Source organism: Ceratotherium simum, chromosome 24 (assembly GCF_057802395.1).
Source record: "Ceratotherium simum simum isolate JZ-2026a chromosome 24, ASM5780239v1, whole genome shotgun sequence".
NCBI classification, from domain to species: domain Eukaryota; kingdom Metazoa; phylum Chordata; class Mammalia; order Perissodactyla; family Rhinocerotidae; genus Ceratotherium; species Ceratotherium simum.
The window spans coordinates 1637927-1653908 of record NC_141923.1 but is presented as its reverse complement, the minus strand read 5'-3'; the positions used below and the strand labels follow the sequence as shown (position 1 = coordinate 1653908).

Sequence of the window (15982 nt, the reverse complement as noted above, 5' to 3'; positions counted from 1 at the left end):
CATCTATAGGGGTTGTGACCCAGGGTTTTTGTGTTTCGTGTCTTTTTATAAATTGACTTTATTTTTAGAGCAGTTTTAGGTTCATAGCAAAATTGAGCAGAAAGTACAGAGTTCTCATATACCCCGTCACCATGCATAGCCTCCCCCACTGTCAACATGCCATTTGTTTTTAAAATTTCTTCTTTTAGCTTTTTCTGGTCTCCACATTTTATGTGATGAGTTTGCATAACTTTTATAACCAGAAGAAGAATACCTTGGTTTTTTTTAGTGGGGTCAGAGGAAAATTAGCCTACAGGTTCTGGACCCACCTGGGAGAGGTGGCGTTCAAGTATGTGAGCCCCAGGTGTCGTCATCACACATGATCACACAGCACCCAAAGTGCATGGAGCCGCCTGGAAACGGTGGCTACACGTCCACACACACGAAGGCTGTCCCCTTGGAGGCGGCGGCTGGTCAGCTGCTCTTCTCAGATGCTGGTGCTGAGACAGGCGCACCTCAGCCTCCGTGCTCCCCAAATTCACCTACGATTCAGCATGATTCTTGTCCAATCCCCAGCTCCCCTTCTGCAGAAATCAACAAGCTAGTCCTAAAACTTACGTGGAGATGCCAGGCACCCAGAATAAACAAAACCATCTTGAGAAAGAAGAACAAAGTTGGAGGACTCATGCTTTCTAATTTCAAAACTTACTACAAAGCTGCGATCATCAAGACCGTGTGATAGATCAATGGAATAGAGTTAGAATCCAGAAATAAATCCTCTATTTATAGTCAATTGATTTTCAACAAGGATGCCAGGCCCATTCAATGGGGAAAAAATGGCCTTTTCAGCAAATAGTGCTGGGACAACTGGAGATCCACATGCAAAAGAATGAAGTTGGACTCCTACCTCACACCATGTACAAAAATTAACTCAAAATGGATCAAAGACTAAATGTAAGAGCTAAAACCATAAAACTCTTAGGAGAAAACATGGGAGTAAATCTTCTTGACCTCTGTCAGGCGTTGGCTTCTTAGATATGACACCAAAAGAGCAGGCAAGCAAAGAAAACACGCTAAGTGGGGTCACATCAATGTTTAAAACTTCTCTGCTCCATGTAATGCCACCAAGAAAATGGAACAGCCATAAGACAGGAGAACGTTTTTGCAAATTATATATCTGATAAGGGACTTGTATCCAGAACATAAAAAGAACGCTTACAGGGGCCGGCCCTGTGGCTTAGCGGTTAACTGCGTGCGCTCCGCTACTGGCGGCCCAGGTTCAGATCCCGGGTGTGCACCGATGCACTGCTTCTCTGGCCATGCTGAGGCGGTGTCCCACATACAGCAACTAGAAGGATGTACAACTATGACATGCAACTATCTACTGGGGCTTTGGGGAAGAAAAGGAGGAGGATTGGCAATAGATGTTAGCTTAGAGCTGGTCTTCCTCAGCAAAAAGAAGAGGATTGGCATGGATGTTAGCTCAGGGCTGATCTTCTTCACCAAAAAACAAACAAACAAAAAAAAACACAACCCAACAGTAAAAAGACAACCCCATTAAGAAATTCATTGTCTAGTTTAACACTTGAACAAATGATCTGACGAGACATTTTTCTCAAAAGAAGATCTGAAACAGCCAGTAAGCCTTTGAGAAGAAGCTTGGCATTACTAGTCGTCAGGGAAATGCAAACCAGAACCACCGTGAGACACCACTTAATATTCACTAGGGTGGCCATGATCGAGAAGATGGAAAATAACAAGTGTTGCTGAGGATGAACAGCTGGAACCCTCCCACACTGCTCGTGGGAATGTGAAAGTGTGCAGCCACTTTGGAAAACAGTCTAGCACTCCCTCTAAAGTTAAATACACAAACTAGACACTTGCTGAACACCCAGCAATCCCGTTCCTGGGTGCTTACCTCTGAGAGATGGAAACATGTCCATACAAAGACTGATACACAGATATTCACAGAGCTTCATTTGTTACAGCAAACACTGGCAATAGGCCCAGTGTTGTCCACGGGTGGTTGGTTAGATGCACTGTGGTCCATCTTGCCGTCAAGTGGATCCCGACTCCTAGCGCCCCTGTGGACAACAGAGGGAACGCTGCCCAGTCTGTTTATGCCATCCTCTCACCCTCCGATGCTGTATCAGACAAGGCCCTGCTGCTGTTCATAGGGTTTCATGGCCAATTTTTTCAGAAGTGGATGGCCAGGTCCTTCTTCCTGGTCTGTCTAGTCTGGAAGCTCCACTGAAACCTGGCCACCACGGGTGACCCCGCTGGTATTGGAAACCCCGGTGGCAGAGCTTTCAGCATCACAGGCACACACAGCCACTGCAGTATGACAACCGACAGGCAGGTGTTGAGTGCCAAATCTTAACCACGAGACCACCAGGGCTGGCTGAAAAGGAGTGAGCTGTTGACAAATGCAGCACACCACAGATGACTCTTAAATCCATCGTGCTGAGTGAGAGGAGCCCGACAGAAGGCTGTACACTGTGCAGTTCCACTTATATGACATTCTGGAAAAGGCCGGACGCATGGGGACAGAAGTCACTTCAGTGCTTGCCTGGGGAGGAGGGGGACTGCAAGAGGGCAGGAGGACTCCCTGGGGAGGATTGTGGTAGTGGCCACACATCGCCCATGCCTGTTGCAGCGCTACCTTGCACTCTAAAGGGTGCGTTTGCGTGTTATGGTACGCCTCCACAGCGGGCTCACGAGAGGGCCAGCGGAGGCCAGGGGAAGAGTGGCCAGCCGTGCCCAGTGCCCGGGCGACGGGAGGTCCCTGGGGGGCCACCCTACATCTGGAATAGCTGGACTGGTGGAGTGTGCTGGAGAAGGGGTGCTTGGTGGCTCTGTGCCCCTTCGTGTCTGTCTCGCAGACGCCCCTTCCCGGGCCTTTAGCTGGCCTGCCGAGGGGACCCGCCTGCTGGCCCTCACACATCTGACCTCGCTATAGGTCCTGGACTCAGAGCAGGACCCTGCGGAGCATGTCCCCGAGGTGGAGGAGGACCTGGACCTTCTTTACGACACGCTGGACATGGAGAACCCCAGCGACAGCGGCCCCGACATGGAGGACGACGACAGCGTCCTCAGCACCCCCAAGCCAAAGCTCAGGTGAGCACACCGCCAGCCGGCCCAGCTGCTTGTGGGGGCTGGAAGGAACGAGGTTTGTGGGAGAGGAGGCCCTTGGGGCGTGGGCTCTGGGTGGGGACATCGGGAGTTGTGGGTGCTGACAGGCGTCCAGCCTGCAGGGTTTGTAGAGGGTGAGGGGTAGGGAAGTGGCTGGACCAAGTTTGCATTCTGGAAAGATCTCTCTGGAATCTGTCAGGAGCACGAAGAGAGACCAGTTAGGAGGCAGTTGGGGTCTTCCCTGCCAGAGGCCGTGGTGTCAGGGATGAGGGCGACTAGGAAGGTGTGTGGGAGGCCAGAGCTCCAGGCGCAGGGCGGGGGGGACGTGGGCTGGGACCGGGTTCTCCCAGGGCGCTGGCTGGGCGGGTGGGGCACCCGTCACAGGAGGGTGACCAGTGAGTGCGGGGCCAGGGGACTCTTCTGTCCCTGGGGAGACCAGGGCTGCACTGAAACCTCAGAGGGCGTCCCCGTCACACAGGTGGGAGGAGTAAGCCCGCACTGCCGGGCACCTCTCCCCAGGAGCTGGGTGTGCAGGGCTGGTGATGACAGGTAGCCCTGGAGAGGGTGACAGGGGATGCTGAGGCCTAGCCTGGGGCAGGAGAGGACGCAGGTCTGCGCGCAGCTTTGGCCCTGCATGCTCGGGAGGCCCCGGTCTGTTGGAGGGCATAGCCCACAGGACAGGAGTGCGTGGCTGCCGAGGAGGAGGGGAGATGCAGTCAGAGTCAGGAAGATTTGTGCACCTTTTGTTCTGTTTTTAGCGTTTTAATGTAAATAAGTGCTACAGAGGAGCATGCACAAGAAAGGGGTGCTTGCTGCCTCGTCACGCAGCCTCTAGCTCACATTGCAGCCTCTGAGACCCATGCCCAGTCCCCGCCCAACCTCCCTGCGCGGTTCCCTTGAACGGCCCTGTTCCTGTCCCTCCGTGCGCTCAGGTCAGGGTGTCGGCCACATGCCCTCATGGGGGCTCTGGGGCGACGTTCCAGGCTCGGCCAGGCCACTGCAGGACAGAGGCTCCGCTCCCTCCTCACCTGCCCCTCCATCCTCTGAGCCCCCACGGTCAAGTCCCCCTAGTCTTTGGACCCCTCTGACCTCCTGCCTTCACTCAGGGAGAGTCTCTGCTCTGTCCACTCAGACGGTTATCTCGGCATCCCCGTCTGCAGCTCCATAACGTTGGCCACACATTTAGACTGAGTCCCTGGCCAGTTAGTGCTCACAGTTCTAGGGGTGAGGCATGGGCATCTCAGGGCCCTGGTCCTGCCTGCCACACACAGTGGTCCCACCCTCACATTTCTACATCCCCACGTGGCTCTGTCACCAGACACAGCATGAGTCCTGCCATCAGCTTAGCTTGAAACGTCTTCCGAGTCCCTTTGAATCTGTAATCCCCAGCCCCTCTTCCATCTCTCTCTGCTGGGGACAGACGTTTGGCCTGGTTGGCCTGGGTTCGCTTGGATCTTGCTGATGGCACCCTTGTGGCACTGTTCAGCGTGTTCCTCTGTTCCTGCAAGCTGGCTGTGGGTCCCGAGGTTCCCCATCTGGATGGTCTGTTGGGTGGAGCCGTCACTGTGTGCACTGGCTGTGCCGGCCAGCGTCAGGCCGTGAGAGGATGGGGTTTCTGGGACAAAGTCTTCTCCGGCTGAGCTCAGAGCGAGTGGAGGAGCTGAGAGGGGCAGCAGGCCACACGGCATGGTGTTCTCTCCCATGCCGAGGTTCTCAAGGGCAGGCAGTGGTACGGGGGCCTTCCGATGCCACTTCTCTGGACCCTGCCTGCTCTGCTATCACCTCTTTAGCAGGCACAGTGGCTGTGCCTTCAGTGTGGGGAGGGTCCTAGAGAATAACCTCCCTGTCCATCCCTAACACCCAGGCCGTACTTCGAAGGCCTGTCACACTCCAGCTCACAGACGGAGATCGGGAGCATCCACAGCGCCCGGAGCCAGAAGGAGCCGCCAAGTCCGGTGAGCAGCCCGCATCCTGGCAGCCCTGTACTCCCTATGGGGTCCTCGGGCAAGGGGTGGGCCGCCCTGATCCCTCTGTCTGTTGGAGTCACTCAGGTGGCTTACACATCGGTGCTGGACACACCAAAAGCTCAGCGTGCTCCTGGGTTTGCGGTGTGGTCCAAATCCCTGCCTGCTGCCAGGTGACGGTGGTGGGGTGGCCCTGAGCCCACGGGCTAGAAAACCTCAGCCAGTCTGCCTGGGCCGCCTCCGAGCCCAGGACCCCCTGCCCAGAGGTGAGCCAGCCTTAGTGCCCCCTGTTGAACACAGCCTGGTTCCCGTCTCATCCATACAGGCCGACGTGCCTGAGAAGACACGGGCCCTGGGAGGCAAGCAGCCAAGTGACAGCGTCTCCGACACGGTGGCCCCTGTAAGCAGGCATGGGGCTGCGTTCCCTTGTTCGAGCACGGCAGGGCGAGGCTGAACATGCAGGTCCTCCTGATCACACACCCAGTACTGCGCGCAGAGCCACGATGAGGGCCCCCTGGATTCCCCACCCGGGGGGACAGTCAAGACCCCCGGGATTCCCCCCACCCTGGCAGACAGTCAGGATCTCCTGGATTCACCCCAGCCCTGGGGGGACAGCAGGTGTCCCCCTGCTTCACAGTCAGGCACAGGCCTGGTGAACACCTGGTTGGCTCCTGCTGCCCGTGTGGGGGTTCTCAAGGAAAGTTTCCTGGGCGATGGGGCAAGTTTTAGGGAGATTTGGGGGAGGTTTGGTGTTGGTCTGCCCACGGCGGCCAGGACCTGGAGCCCTGTGGTTGGAGGTCGAGGTCAGCTTGGCTCCCCAGGGCAGCGTGTGGTGTGTCCACATGCAGGGAGCCACCAGCCCAGGGGCCCCAGGGGTATGAGAGTTCGGGCACCGGGGAGGAATCCCCGGCAGGGAGTGTGTTCCTGACGAGCTTCCTTCTCTGCCCATCAGAGCACACCCACCCCGGGGGAGCAGCCTGCACAGCCCTCGGACAGCACGGAGGTGGAAACCTCCACCCTGGACGTGTTCACCGAGAAGCTGCCGCCCAGCGGGCGCATCACCAAGACGGAGTCTCTCGTCATCCCCTCCACCAGGTGACGGCCGCCTGGGGGGCCATTGGCCAGGGGGTGTGAGAGGGAGGGACCCGTGAATCGAGGTCTGCGCGCCCCGTCGGGGCGGGGCCCATCTGGCCAGATGAGAATCTTTCAGGGCTCACTCCGGAGGTCCACACTGGACCCCCACACCCCCATTTGTAAGTAGCTGCTGGCAGATCTGACGGGGCCAGGGAGTGGCTGCCTGCTCCCAGGGCAGGGAAGGTCCCTGTCGCCCCTGTCTTGCATTTTTCTGGACCCAGCAGCATCAACTGGCACCCCCATGGGCCAGTGCATGTGCTGGGCGCTGTCTGCTCCAGTGGCGCCAGGCACCAGTGTAGGTAGAGTGTGCCCTGCTGAGCCCACGGGCAAGGCTCCGGGGGCAGCCGGGCCAGTGCCTGGTGAGGGCAAGCACAGCAGCCCTCGAGGAGTGGTGCTGAGTCCAACACAGGAGCTCTGCCGGGTGGCCCGGGGGTCCCAAGGCCCCTGCCTCCCAGAGTAGGTCACGATGTTGAGTGAGTGATGCATCAGAGGGGAGGGTCTGAGCTGCAGTGACTCAGGTGGTTTCCTGGGGGAGCATGCTCCCTCAGAGCCTCTCACGGGGCCCCACCCCACTGGTGTCTTGGTCAGACCCCGGCCGTCTCAGAGCCCTGCTTGGGGTGCCCTCTGGCCCCAGCTCTGCTGCGCCTTCCCTGGGCACCCGCCTTTGCCTGGCCACCCTCTGTGCCCTCGTGTGTGGTTGCCCTTCCCTGCTGAGGTTGGCCCACCACTGTGCCAGGGCCGCGGTTTCCACCCCGTTGCTGGGCTCGCTGGCCTGTGACCTTCCATGGGGTGGCCAGCCCCTGGAGGAACAGCAGAGGTGGCGTGGGCGCCCCTGCCACTCTCCCGGGGCTGCGGTCCCTGCAGCTGGCACTTGCGTGTTGCATCAGGCCTTACGCCCCCGTTTTAAAGCACGGGTGCCAAGTGTGGGTGTGGCCTCCACATCAGCCCTTCACCCCACGGATCAGCCCACGCTGCCCACTGGCCACCCTGCCACCCCGTGCGAATCATTCACAGAGAAGAGAAACGAAACCCAGCATTGACCCCTCGTTCCGTACTGAACCCTCAATACTAGCTTGTCACCTGGTGGGAGCTCCCGCCCCGGCCGTGAGAGCCAGCGGGACAGGCACATCAGCTACCTGATTCCATGGGTCTCGGTTTTGTTTCTGTGATGGTCAAGATTTTTCTGGAAGCAGTGGATATGGGTGCTGACATTTACCTGGTGGGGGCGCACAGGGGTCTGTGGCAGGGCTGGGAGTGGTCACTCTGAGGGCCAGGTTGCTGGGCACTGGCCTGCACCCGGCTTGTCCCAGGGTGGGGGTCTCAGTCCTCATAGGTGTCCCTGAGGTCCTCCTGTCGTCCGCCCAGCTTGATGACGAGGAAATGGAGCCATGTGTGGGGTCTTATTCAGGACACTGTGGGGCCGGGGTGCAAGCTCGGTCATGGGCCACTATTGCCACGCCCTCTGGGGTCAGTGGGCTCTGCGTGGCTTGTGGCCCCAATGCCCATCAGGTGACACTGTGACCATCCTTGGCTGCCTCTACCACTGAGTGGCCCCCTTCCCCAGGGCAGTGAGCATGTGGGCCTGCTCCAGCCTGTTCTGGTGCCCCACAGGTCCGAGGGGAAGCAGGCTGGCCGCCGGGGCCGGAGCACATCCTTGAAGGAGCGGCAGCCAGCACGGCCGCAGAACGAGCGGGCAAACAGTCTGGACAATGAGCGCTGCCCAGACACACGGAGCCAGCTGCAGGTGCGGGCGCCAGGGAGGGCGGGGGTCGAGGTGGGTGGTCACCCCAGGACCGACCCAGTGCTGGGCAGCTCAAGGGTGAGGACAGCCTGTTACTGGGAGGGCTTCTTCGGACAATGCGCTGCCTATGTGCCAGCCGCCCTGGTCCCGGGCAGCCCTGCTGCCTCGTGGGCTGTGATGGCCTCTGTCCCAAGCAAAGCCGAGTTCCTGCCCACTCCTGGGCGACTGCTGGGGCCGTGGGGCCAGCTGGGCAGGCAAGGGGGGCGGGCACAGTACCCCTCCCACCCTGTGTAGACGGGCCCTGTGTCTCCAGATCCCCAGGAAGACCGTGTATGACCAGTTAAACCACATCCTCATCTCCGACGACCAGCTCCCTGAAAACATCATCCTCGTCAACACCTCCGACTGGCAGGGGCAGGTGGGGAGGGGCGGGGCTTCCTCCCTGCAGGGTGGAGTGGGGGGACATGGCAGGGGGTGGGTGGTGGGGTGGGGTCCGGCCAGCCTGTGGGTGTGGATCTCTGTCCACCACAAGGTCACCAGTGAGGCTGGGTGGTAGCGGCTCTGTGCTCACCGCTGCCCTTGCCTTCAGTTCCTCTCGGACGTCCTGCAGCGGCACACGCTCCCCGTGGTGTGCACGTGCTCCGCGGCGGACGTCCAGGCCGCCTTCAGCACCATTGTCTCGCGGATACAGAGATAGTGAGTCCCGCGCCTTCCCGGCCGCCGAATGGCATCGCTGCCTGGGTATTTGTCAGGGTCCCTGCACTCCAGCCTGGCCTGTGGTTCCGTCTTGGGGGCTATGGCGGATTCCAGGCCTCGACCCAGAGGCACCACTCTCCTTTCTTTTCTCCGGATCCGGATCCGGGTGGGCGGGGGAGCAGCGGCCCAGGCGGAGTTCCCGCGGCACTGGGGGCCGCTGGCGGAGAAGCAGCCTCTGGTGGCTGCCCGGGTGAGGCTTAGGGCTCTGCTGTCAGAGGCTTGGGTTTCGGCGGCTCCATCCACCCGTGAGCAGCTGCAGCTCCGTCCAGGCGGAGAGGCCTGAGTTGGGGGGAGCAGGAGTGCAGCGCTCACTGCTGTCCTGAGCTGTGCGCCCTGGGCTCTGGGGCCTCACACGGCTTGGGGAGGGTGTCCTCGCGGCGGGGATGGTTCCCTGAGGCGTCTGTCCCCTCCATCCTGCCACGGACGCAGCTGCAACTGCAACTCGCAGCCCCCGACGCCTGTGAAGATCGCCGTGGCGGGTGCGCAGCATTACCTCAGCGCCATCCTGCGGCTCTTCGTGGAGCAGCTGTCCCACAAGACCCCAGACTGGCTGGGCTACATGCGCTTCCTCGTCATCCCCCTGGGTGAGGCCTGGGCGGCATCCTGACACCAGACACCACGGGCCTTAGACACCAGACACCGCGGCCTTGTGCATGCAGGGGTGCTGAGTCTAACTGTAGAAGCAGCAGCGTGGTGGTCCCAAAGCTGCCATGCTGGTGGGAGAACAAAGCCGCCCGCCCTCTGAGGTGCCTGTGCCGGGCGTCCCCTCTCGGTGCAGTCAGTTGTCAGTATGACTCGGTGCCAGTTGTGATTTCTGTTGTCAGAAATGCAAAGCAGGGGTAGCTATTAGTCCTTTAAAATTATCAAAATCCTGTGTCCTTGAACCCTGTTCATTTTTTGGTTTACACAGTTCATTTTACGTAAAACGAATCTGTAAGCCTCAACCTAGAAAGTGAAGTCCTAGAGCAGATTCCCTACAGCGCGAGACGCACTGGCGTCCCCGCGCCCTCTGTGGTCTGCAGGACAGCGTGGCCGCTGTCTGCCGAGGCTGCGGCAAAGCTGCTGTCATCAGGACCGGAGCTGGAGTTGTCAGGGAGGCAGAGCTGTGGGTGTGGGGTCTGCATGCCCTGACGCTCTCCCCTGGCTCGCAGGCTCCCACCCCGTAGCCAGATACCTGGGCTCCGTTGACTACCGCTACAACAACTTCTTCCAGGACCTGGCCTGGAGAGACCTGTTCAACAAGCTGGAGGCCCAGAGCGCCGGTGAGGCCCAGTGCACACGGCTTGGGGGGCCGCCCTTGTGTCCATACCACCACACCTCCATTAGAGGAAGGATCGTTTCCCCCTGAGACGAGACCCCCATGTGCTAGCCTCTTTCTCAGGCCCTGGCTGTGCCTGAGTGCCTGGGGGGGTCAGCAGACAGGGCCAGCGGGACCTCTGCCCAGATACTTCCCTCTGCCCACTGCGAGCCACAGAGCTTGTTGGTGGCCAGGGGGCTAGGCTGGGAGGGGCGGGGCCCCGGGCCCTGAGGAAGGGCTCTTCAGGGTTTGAAGAGGCCTTGCTGCCCTCACCCAGGACCCCATGAGGGTGGAGGGCACAGGGGCCCTCAGCTGCCCCCAGCATGGCCGCTGCTCCTGGACTCAGGGTGCTGAGCAGCCTCAGGGAAGCAGAGGTGGAGTGGGGCCAAGCACAGCGCCCCACGGACCCCAGCCGGCCTCCTCCTCATGCAGTGCAGGACACGCCAGACATCGTGTCGAGAATCACGCAGTACATCTCGGGGGCCAACTGTGCCCACCAGCTGCCTATTGCAGAGGCCATGCTGACCTACAAGCAGAAGAGGTACCTCGTTGGGCCCCGGGCCTGGGAGGGGTGCTGGGGGGCAAGAAGGCACCCAGCCTGTGCTGCAGACGCAGGCCACCCATAGCTGCCATCCCTCTGTGGGCCTCCCTGCCCACGGCTGGTCTTAGCCCAGGTGGCCTGTGTCCCAGCTCCTCGGGTGGCACGTTGGGGGCGCCATGGGATGGTGTGGGCAAGCCTGGTGGGTCACTGGATGGAGCCCAAGCTGGGTGAGCCAGGCAGCTCCTGGTCCTCTTCAACAAAGGACCCTTCACTGACCGCAAAGCAGAGTTAGAGTAAACTGTCGTGTTTTCTCTGTGTTTTTGTACATTTGGAATTGCCTGTAACAAAGTTACAGGAACAGTTGTCAGGGTGCCCAGCCCCTAGCAGTGACCTGCTCACTGGAACCCAGGCTCACACTCCCTCAGCTTTCTGGGCTTCCCGGCCAGGAGACACAGTCTTCCTCTGCCCAGAGCAGGATGGCAGTCGGGAGCCCTGGACTGGGGGCCAAGGTCGGGGGAGGTCCAGCTGCCTGGCCCAGGGGGGATGGAGCTGTGGCCCCTTCTTGGCCAGGCCTTGGACATGGCAGCCCCTCTGGGGAGTCCTGGGTAGGTAAAGGCCAGCCAGCGCAGGGGAGTGAGGTGGAAGGGCCGGAAGAGGCGGACAGTAGCCAGTCAGACAAAGTGAAGCATCTCTGCTCCCGTCTCGGGGATGTATGAGTCTCACCTCGAGCAGGAGATCAAGATTAAGTCAGAGCGTCTGCGAAGTGCAGCCGGACCAGCTCACAGCCCGATTCTTCCTCGCGCCGGGGCATGCCGTCCCTGGGCCGGAGCCTCTGCCAGAGGTGCCAGGCACGAGGCGCGTCGTGGCTCGGAGCGTGTGATGATGTGTCTGTTTTCTCTTTCGCTGGCTTGCTTTCTGATAGGAGAAAGAACTTTCACTTTGACTTTACCCTCAGGTACCGCTGTCTCTGGGTCTGCGCCCCTTCTGTCCCCGGGCTGGTCTTTAGGGCTGTTTAGCAGTGTCAGCAGGTGTGGGTGCGTCCCCAAAGGGCCACCACCCTCAGATTCACTGTCCCTCCTGCCTGCTTCCTGCTGGGAGTCAGGGGAGGTGGCGCTCCGTCAGGCTCCCACCGAGTCAGGAGAGCAACAGCCAGGCTGGTGCCGAGCCAGGCCAGCGCTCTCAGCCCCGACCCGTGTTTGATGACCCCAGAGCCCTGCACCTGGAGGTCAGGCCGGGCAGGCTCTCTCTTGTCTGTGTGAGTTCAGAGTTTTGGTGTAAGTGGCCAGATTTAGCCCCTCCATGAGTGTCTGTGTTTCTGAAGCCACGGGTGGCGCTACCTCTTAAATTAGAAGCAGGTGCCTGGGATCGCACCACGAGCGCCGACCACTGACCGCTGACGCCACACTTGTGTCGTGCGGGTTTTGTTCCCAGCATGGTGTGTTTAGTAACCCGGCTCACATGCTAACAGCCCTCGGAGGACGGCATTAATGCTGACTCTACACATGGGGCATCAAGGCAAGAGAGGATGGGGAGCTTGCCTGGGGTGATGCAGCGGTCAGCGGCCAGCTGGAGCCCGCTACACCTGGAGCCCAGCTCCCACCCCTGCACCTGGGGTGGCAGAGAGGCACAGAGGGTTTTTCCCAGCCGAGTTTCGTGGCTGACCTGGACAGTGGCCAGGTTGCTGAGACCCCCACGTGCGGGTGAAGGCTTTTCACCCCCGAGATGGCTCTGCTCTCTGAAAATCTGTGTGTTGAGAGCCAAACCTGGGCGCCCCCAGAGCTGGCCTTTCACGTGGGGTCCCCCCTTCCTGCCCCGATGTCCTGCCCATTGATCTCTCCCTCGGGGTGCTGTTCCACCCTGGTGTTGGGTTATTTAGCCTCCTGAGAGAGGCCCCCAGGGCAGGGTTGTTGGGTCCCAGGGCGCCTTCTTGCTGGGCCCTGGGACAGACCAGGAGGAGGAGTCTGAGCCCCTATGACTGTCCTGCTAAACAAGCCTTAGCGAGCTAGAGAAAGACCAGCCGTGTGTGCCCGCTGACCTCAGCCGTCCTCCAGGCGTGTGGCGTCTGCTCCCCGTGCATCCGCTGGGGCTCAAGGAGCCCGCAGCAGGCTTCACTGCCTGGCCGCAGCTTCTCGTCTCTCCCGCCGTCGGCCTGTCTGAGCAGCACCCGGGGCTTTAGGAGACTCTGTGCCTCCTGCCCCCACTCCTACGTGACAGTGGTGACACCAGTGCCCTGGTTGGGGGCTCTGATGCCCTGGATGGAGCCCTGTGAAGGCCCAGCGTGTTGGCTACCCTGGGAGCCTAGGGCTGGGAGGTCAGCATGTCAGCCTCTGCCTGCTCTGATAGAGAATGCCTTTCTGTCCACCCAGAGGGCTCAGGAGACCCAGGAGAGTGTGGGCAGTGGGCACGGCCCTCTTGGCCCCTGCCCTCTCCAGCCCAGCCCCCTCTGTGAGAGCATCTACAGGGAGGGTCCTGTCTACATGGCACCCAGCGCCCGGCCTGAGGTCAGACCCCTGAGGTCAGATCCTGAGGTCAGATCCTGCTGTTGGTCCCTGCCCACCTGCTGGGTGCGGCCCCGGCAGCTCCCCCAGGCAGCTCTGACAGGGACACTCAGTGCCCCTAGGTCCGGGCCATGTGGATCACGCCCCTGCAGTTTCTGTTGCCCCCATATTCAGGTCTCATGAGCCAGACTCGGGGTCCTCGCCCTGGAGCCGCGGGGTGAGCCTTAGTTCTGACTGCTGCCCCCGCCAAGAACACGTGTGTGCCCCTCTGCCTCCAGGGATCAGGTAAAGGGATCTCAGGAGCAAGCTGGTGTCACCCCTGTCACGCTGGGCACCTATCCAGTGCTGGCGTTGTCTGCATGGCCCAGAGGCACAGCTTAGCTTCGAGTCCCAGCAGCATCCCTTGTGGCGTCTCTGAATGTCGACCCTTGTCTGCCCCCTTGCGTCCTGGTCGTGGGGAGGGTCACGGGGGGCAGTGGCTCGCTGAGGGTGGGTGGCCCTTTGGGCCGGGGACCCCACGAGGACCGCCTGCCTTGTGCCACCTCGCATGCAGAAGCAGATGTGGGCACAGGATTCAGTTGCTTTATTATTTGAAATGGAAAAAAGGAGAAAGTTTTCAATAGTATTTCCCAGGGAAAGGAGGGAAAGGCTGGGAGTTTGGTTGTTTTCAGTGGGACAGACTGAATCTGTAGGTTCTTTCATCCAAAGACACTTGCTGAGTCTTCTGCAAGGGTGGGATGGGCGGTGCTGGGGTGGAGACCGCGGGTCCCCAGGTCCAGGTGGCACCTGGGGAGGGCCAGTCCTGCCAGCCGCTGTCTCCTTACATGGGTGCTGTGGCGCAGGGCACAGGGCAGAACCTCCTGCCAGGACCAGCCTTAGGCAGCTACACACTGCATTCTGTGCTGGCCCCTGGGCGAAGGCCACTTGTCCAGGTGATGGGCACACTTTGTCGGGAGTGCTGGCCAGGTGCAGGCCTCTGTCACCAGGGGCAAAGAGGCGGGGCCTGCAGGGCTCTGGGGAGACGAGGCTGCTGGCCAGGAGCTGGTGCTCAGGGAGGGCGGCTGAGCTGGGCCCGTGGCGCCTTCCCCCAGGTCTGCTTGCTGCAGGGGCTTCTCCCCAAATGACCCTGTGCCTGGTGATACCCCTCAGGCCAGCACATGGGCTCAGCAGCTGCTCCCCTGCACAGTGTGCATGTGCAGAGCCATCTGCAGAACAGTCGTTCTCTGGCCTCGGGCTCTGCGGCTGGGGAAATGACACAGAGGACGCGGAGCTGGGAGAATGGCCCAGAGAGGTAGGCCCTCAGCCAGGTGGACGCCACCAACCAAGGAAGTAGGAGCGAGGAGGCACCTCCGTCCCCTGAGGCTATGGGAGGGACAGAAGGCTCAGGACTGGCCCTGTCCTGTGGACCTTCCCAGAGGCCGGGAAGGAGATCTCTTCCAGTGGCCGATGGAGCCTCGTGTTCGAGTCCTGCGGGAGAGCCCTTGAGCCACAACCTAGGCCAAGGTGGAGACCAGGCAGTGGGCAGCCTGCTGCAGAGATGGGCTGCAGGAACCACCCCACCTGGGCCACGTGCCTCGGAGGAGGAAGACAAGGAGGGGTTTGCGTCCCCTCAGCCCCCACCGAGAGCCCTCGGACACTCGATGCCTTCACCCAGGATGCGTTGTGACTGGCGATCCCAGGGAGGCCGCGGTTCTGCCAGACGTTGTGCAGAGCAAGGTCCGGACGCAATGTCCGCTGTTCATCATGCAGCGGTCAGCTGACTGCAGCAGCACGGCCCGGAGAGCCTCCGTCTTGCCTCGGGCTGCTCTGGGGGCGTCGCTCTCTTAGAACGTGGCATGTGTACCCCATCACCAAGGGCCCTCCCCGCCTCGCCTCTCTAGTTGCCACTGACTTTACCCAGACTGGGAGAAAACCTCCACGTCCTGGCTTTGGGGCAGTCACCACCACTTACTGGAGGAGGCCCAGACTGTTCCCGGGGGGGCCTGGAGGCACACACAGCAAGCCTCTCTCTAGGGAACGAGCTGGCTTGCAGGGCTAGCGGAAAGGCTGTCGGGGCTGGGCTCGTGCCTCGTGCACCAGCAACCTGGGATGGAAAAGCAAATTCTTCCAGGAGGCTGCGACTCCCACCCTTCCTCTCTGAGCTGCCCCCACCAGCCTCTCGCTCCCTACTGGCCTCTTGACCTCCAGCGCAGAGAAATGTTTGCCCTTCCGGTCACGCTGGAAGGGATCCGGGTCCGGTGGTCCAGGCCGGGATGCACGTGGGCATGGCATGGGTGTGGCCTGGGGCAGGCAGGGCTGGGAGGCCAGGGGAGAGCTGGCCCTTGGCCCCGATGCTCTCCCCTGAAGGAATGGCTAACTGTCTGTGTCCTTGTTCTCAGCCCTGACGAGGAGTCCTCTCAGAAGTTCATTCCCTTCGTTGGGGTGAGTACCTCTTTGAGGGGCGGCTGACTTGCTGAAAGCATTCCTGCATTTGGCTGGCTTTACCTGCTTGGGAAACTATTAACCTGCCCAAACGTCTGTTATAATCAGTCTGTTTTTGCATTAATTTGATATATTCCAGAACTTTCTTTACCAGTCTGAGCTGAGGACTTGCCTCTAAATCCCTCCCATCTTAAAGCTCATTGTTTTTTCCCGTGTTGAGTGGGGGGTGGCCCAGGGGATATCAGTGTCCCCAGCCCTGCTTGGGTACTGACACGTGGAAGCAGACTGCCCGCTGGGGAGTGAGTTCCGTTATGTCAGACTCGGCTCTGCAGGCAGGTGGCTGGGGTGCAGGGCCTCAGGGCAGGTCCCACCCAGTGGGGTAGAGGTGTCTCTGTCCCTTAGGACCTACAGGATAGGAAGGGGTACTTCCTATCCAGCTTGCTCAGCTGGGATTTTGCCTGTAAATTGGGAGGTTTTCCATCTCCCACACCAGGATTAAGGGCTGCTCTGTGCCAGCTG

General features: G+C 60.4%; 1 protein-coding gene across 5 annotated transcripts in view; it reads left to right on the top strand.

Annotated features, from left to right (window-relative positions):
- Positions 1–15982, top strand: part of PACS2 (phosphofurin acidic cluster sorting protein 2) — a 70065-nt gene that overhangs the window by 47048 nt on the left and 7035 nt on the right. For 4 of the 5 annotated variants that reach the window (XM_087447797.1, XM_087447796.1, XM_004434324.3 and 1 more), the window contains 11 exons: positions 2939–3096; positions 4976–5066; positions 5401–5475; positions 6028–6170; positions 7821–7953; positions 8264–8368; positions 8540–8646; positions 9136–9290; positions 9858–9968; positions 10436–10544; positions 15421–15463. In XM_087447797.1, coding sequence (XP_087303923.1) covers positions 2939–3096; positions 4976–5066; positions 5401–5475; positions 6028–6170; positions 7821–7953; positions 8264–8368; positions 8540–8646; positions 9136–9290; positions 9858–9968; positions 10436–10544; positions 15421–15463 — 1230 coding nt within the window. The other variant, XM_087447799.1, reaches the window with a different exon arrangement.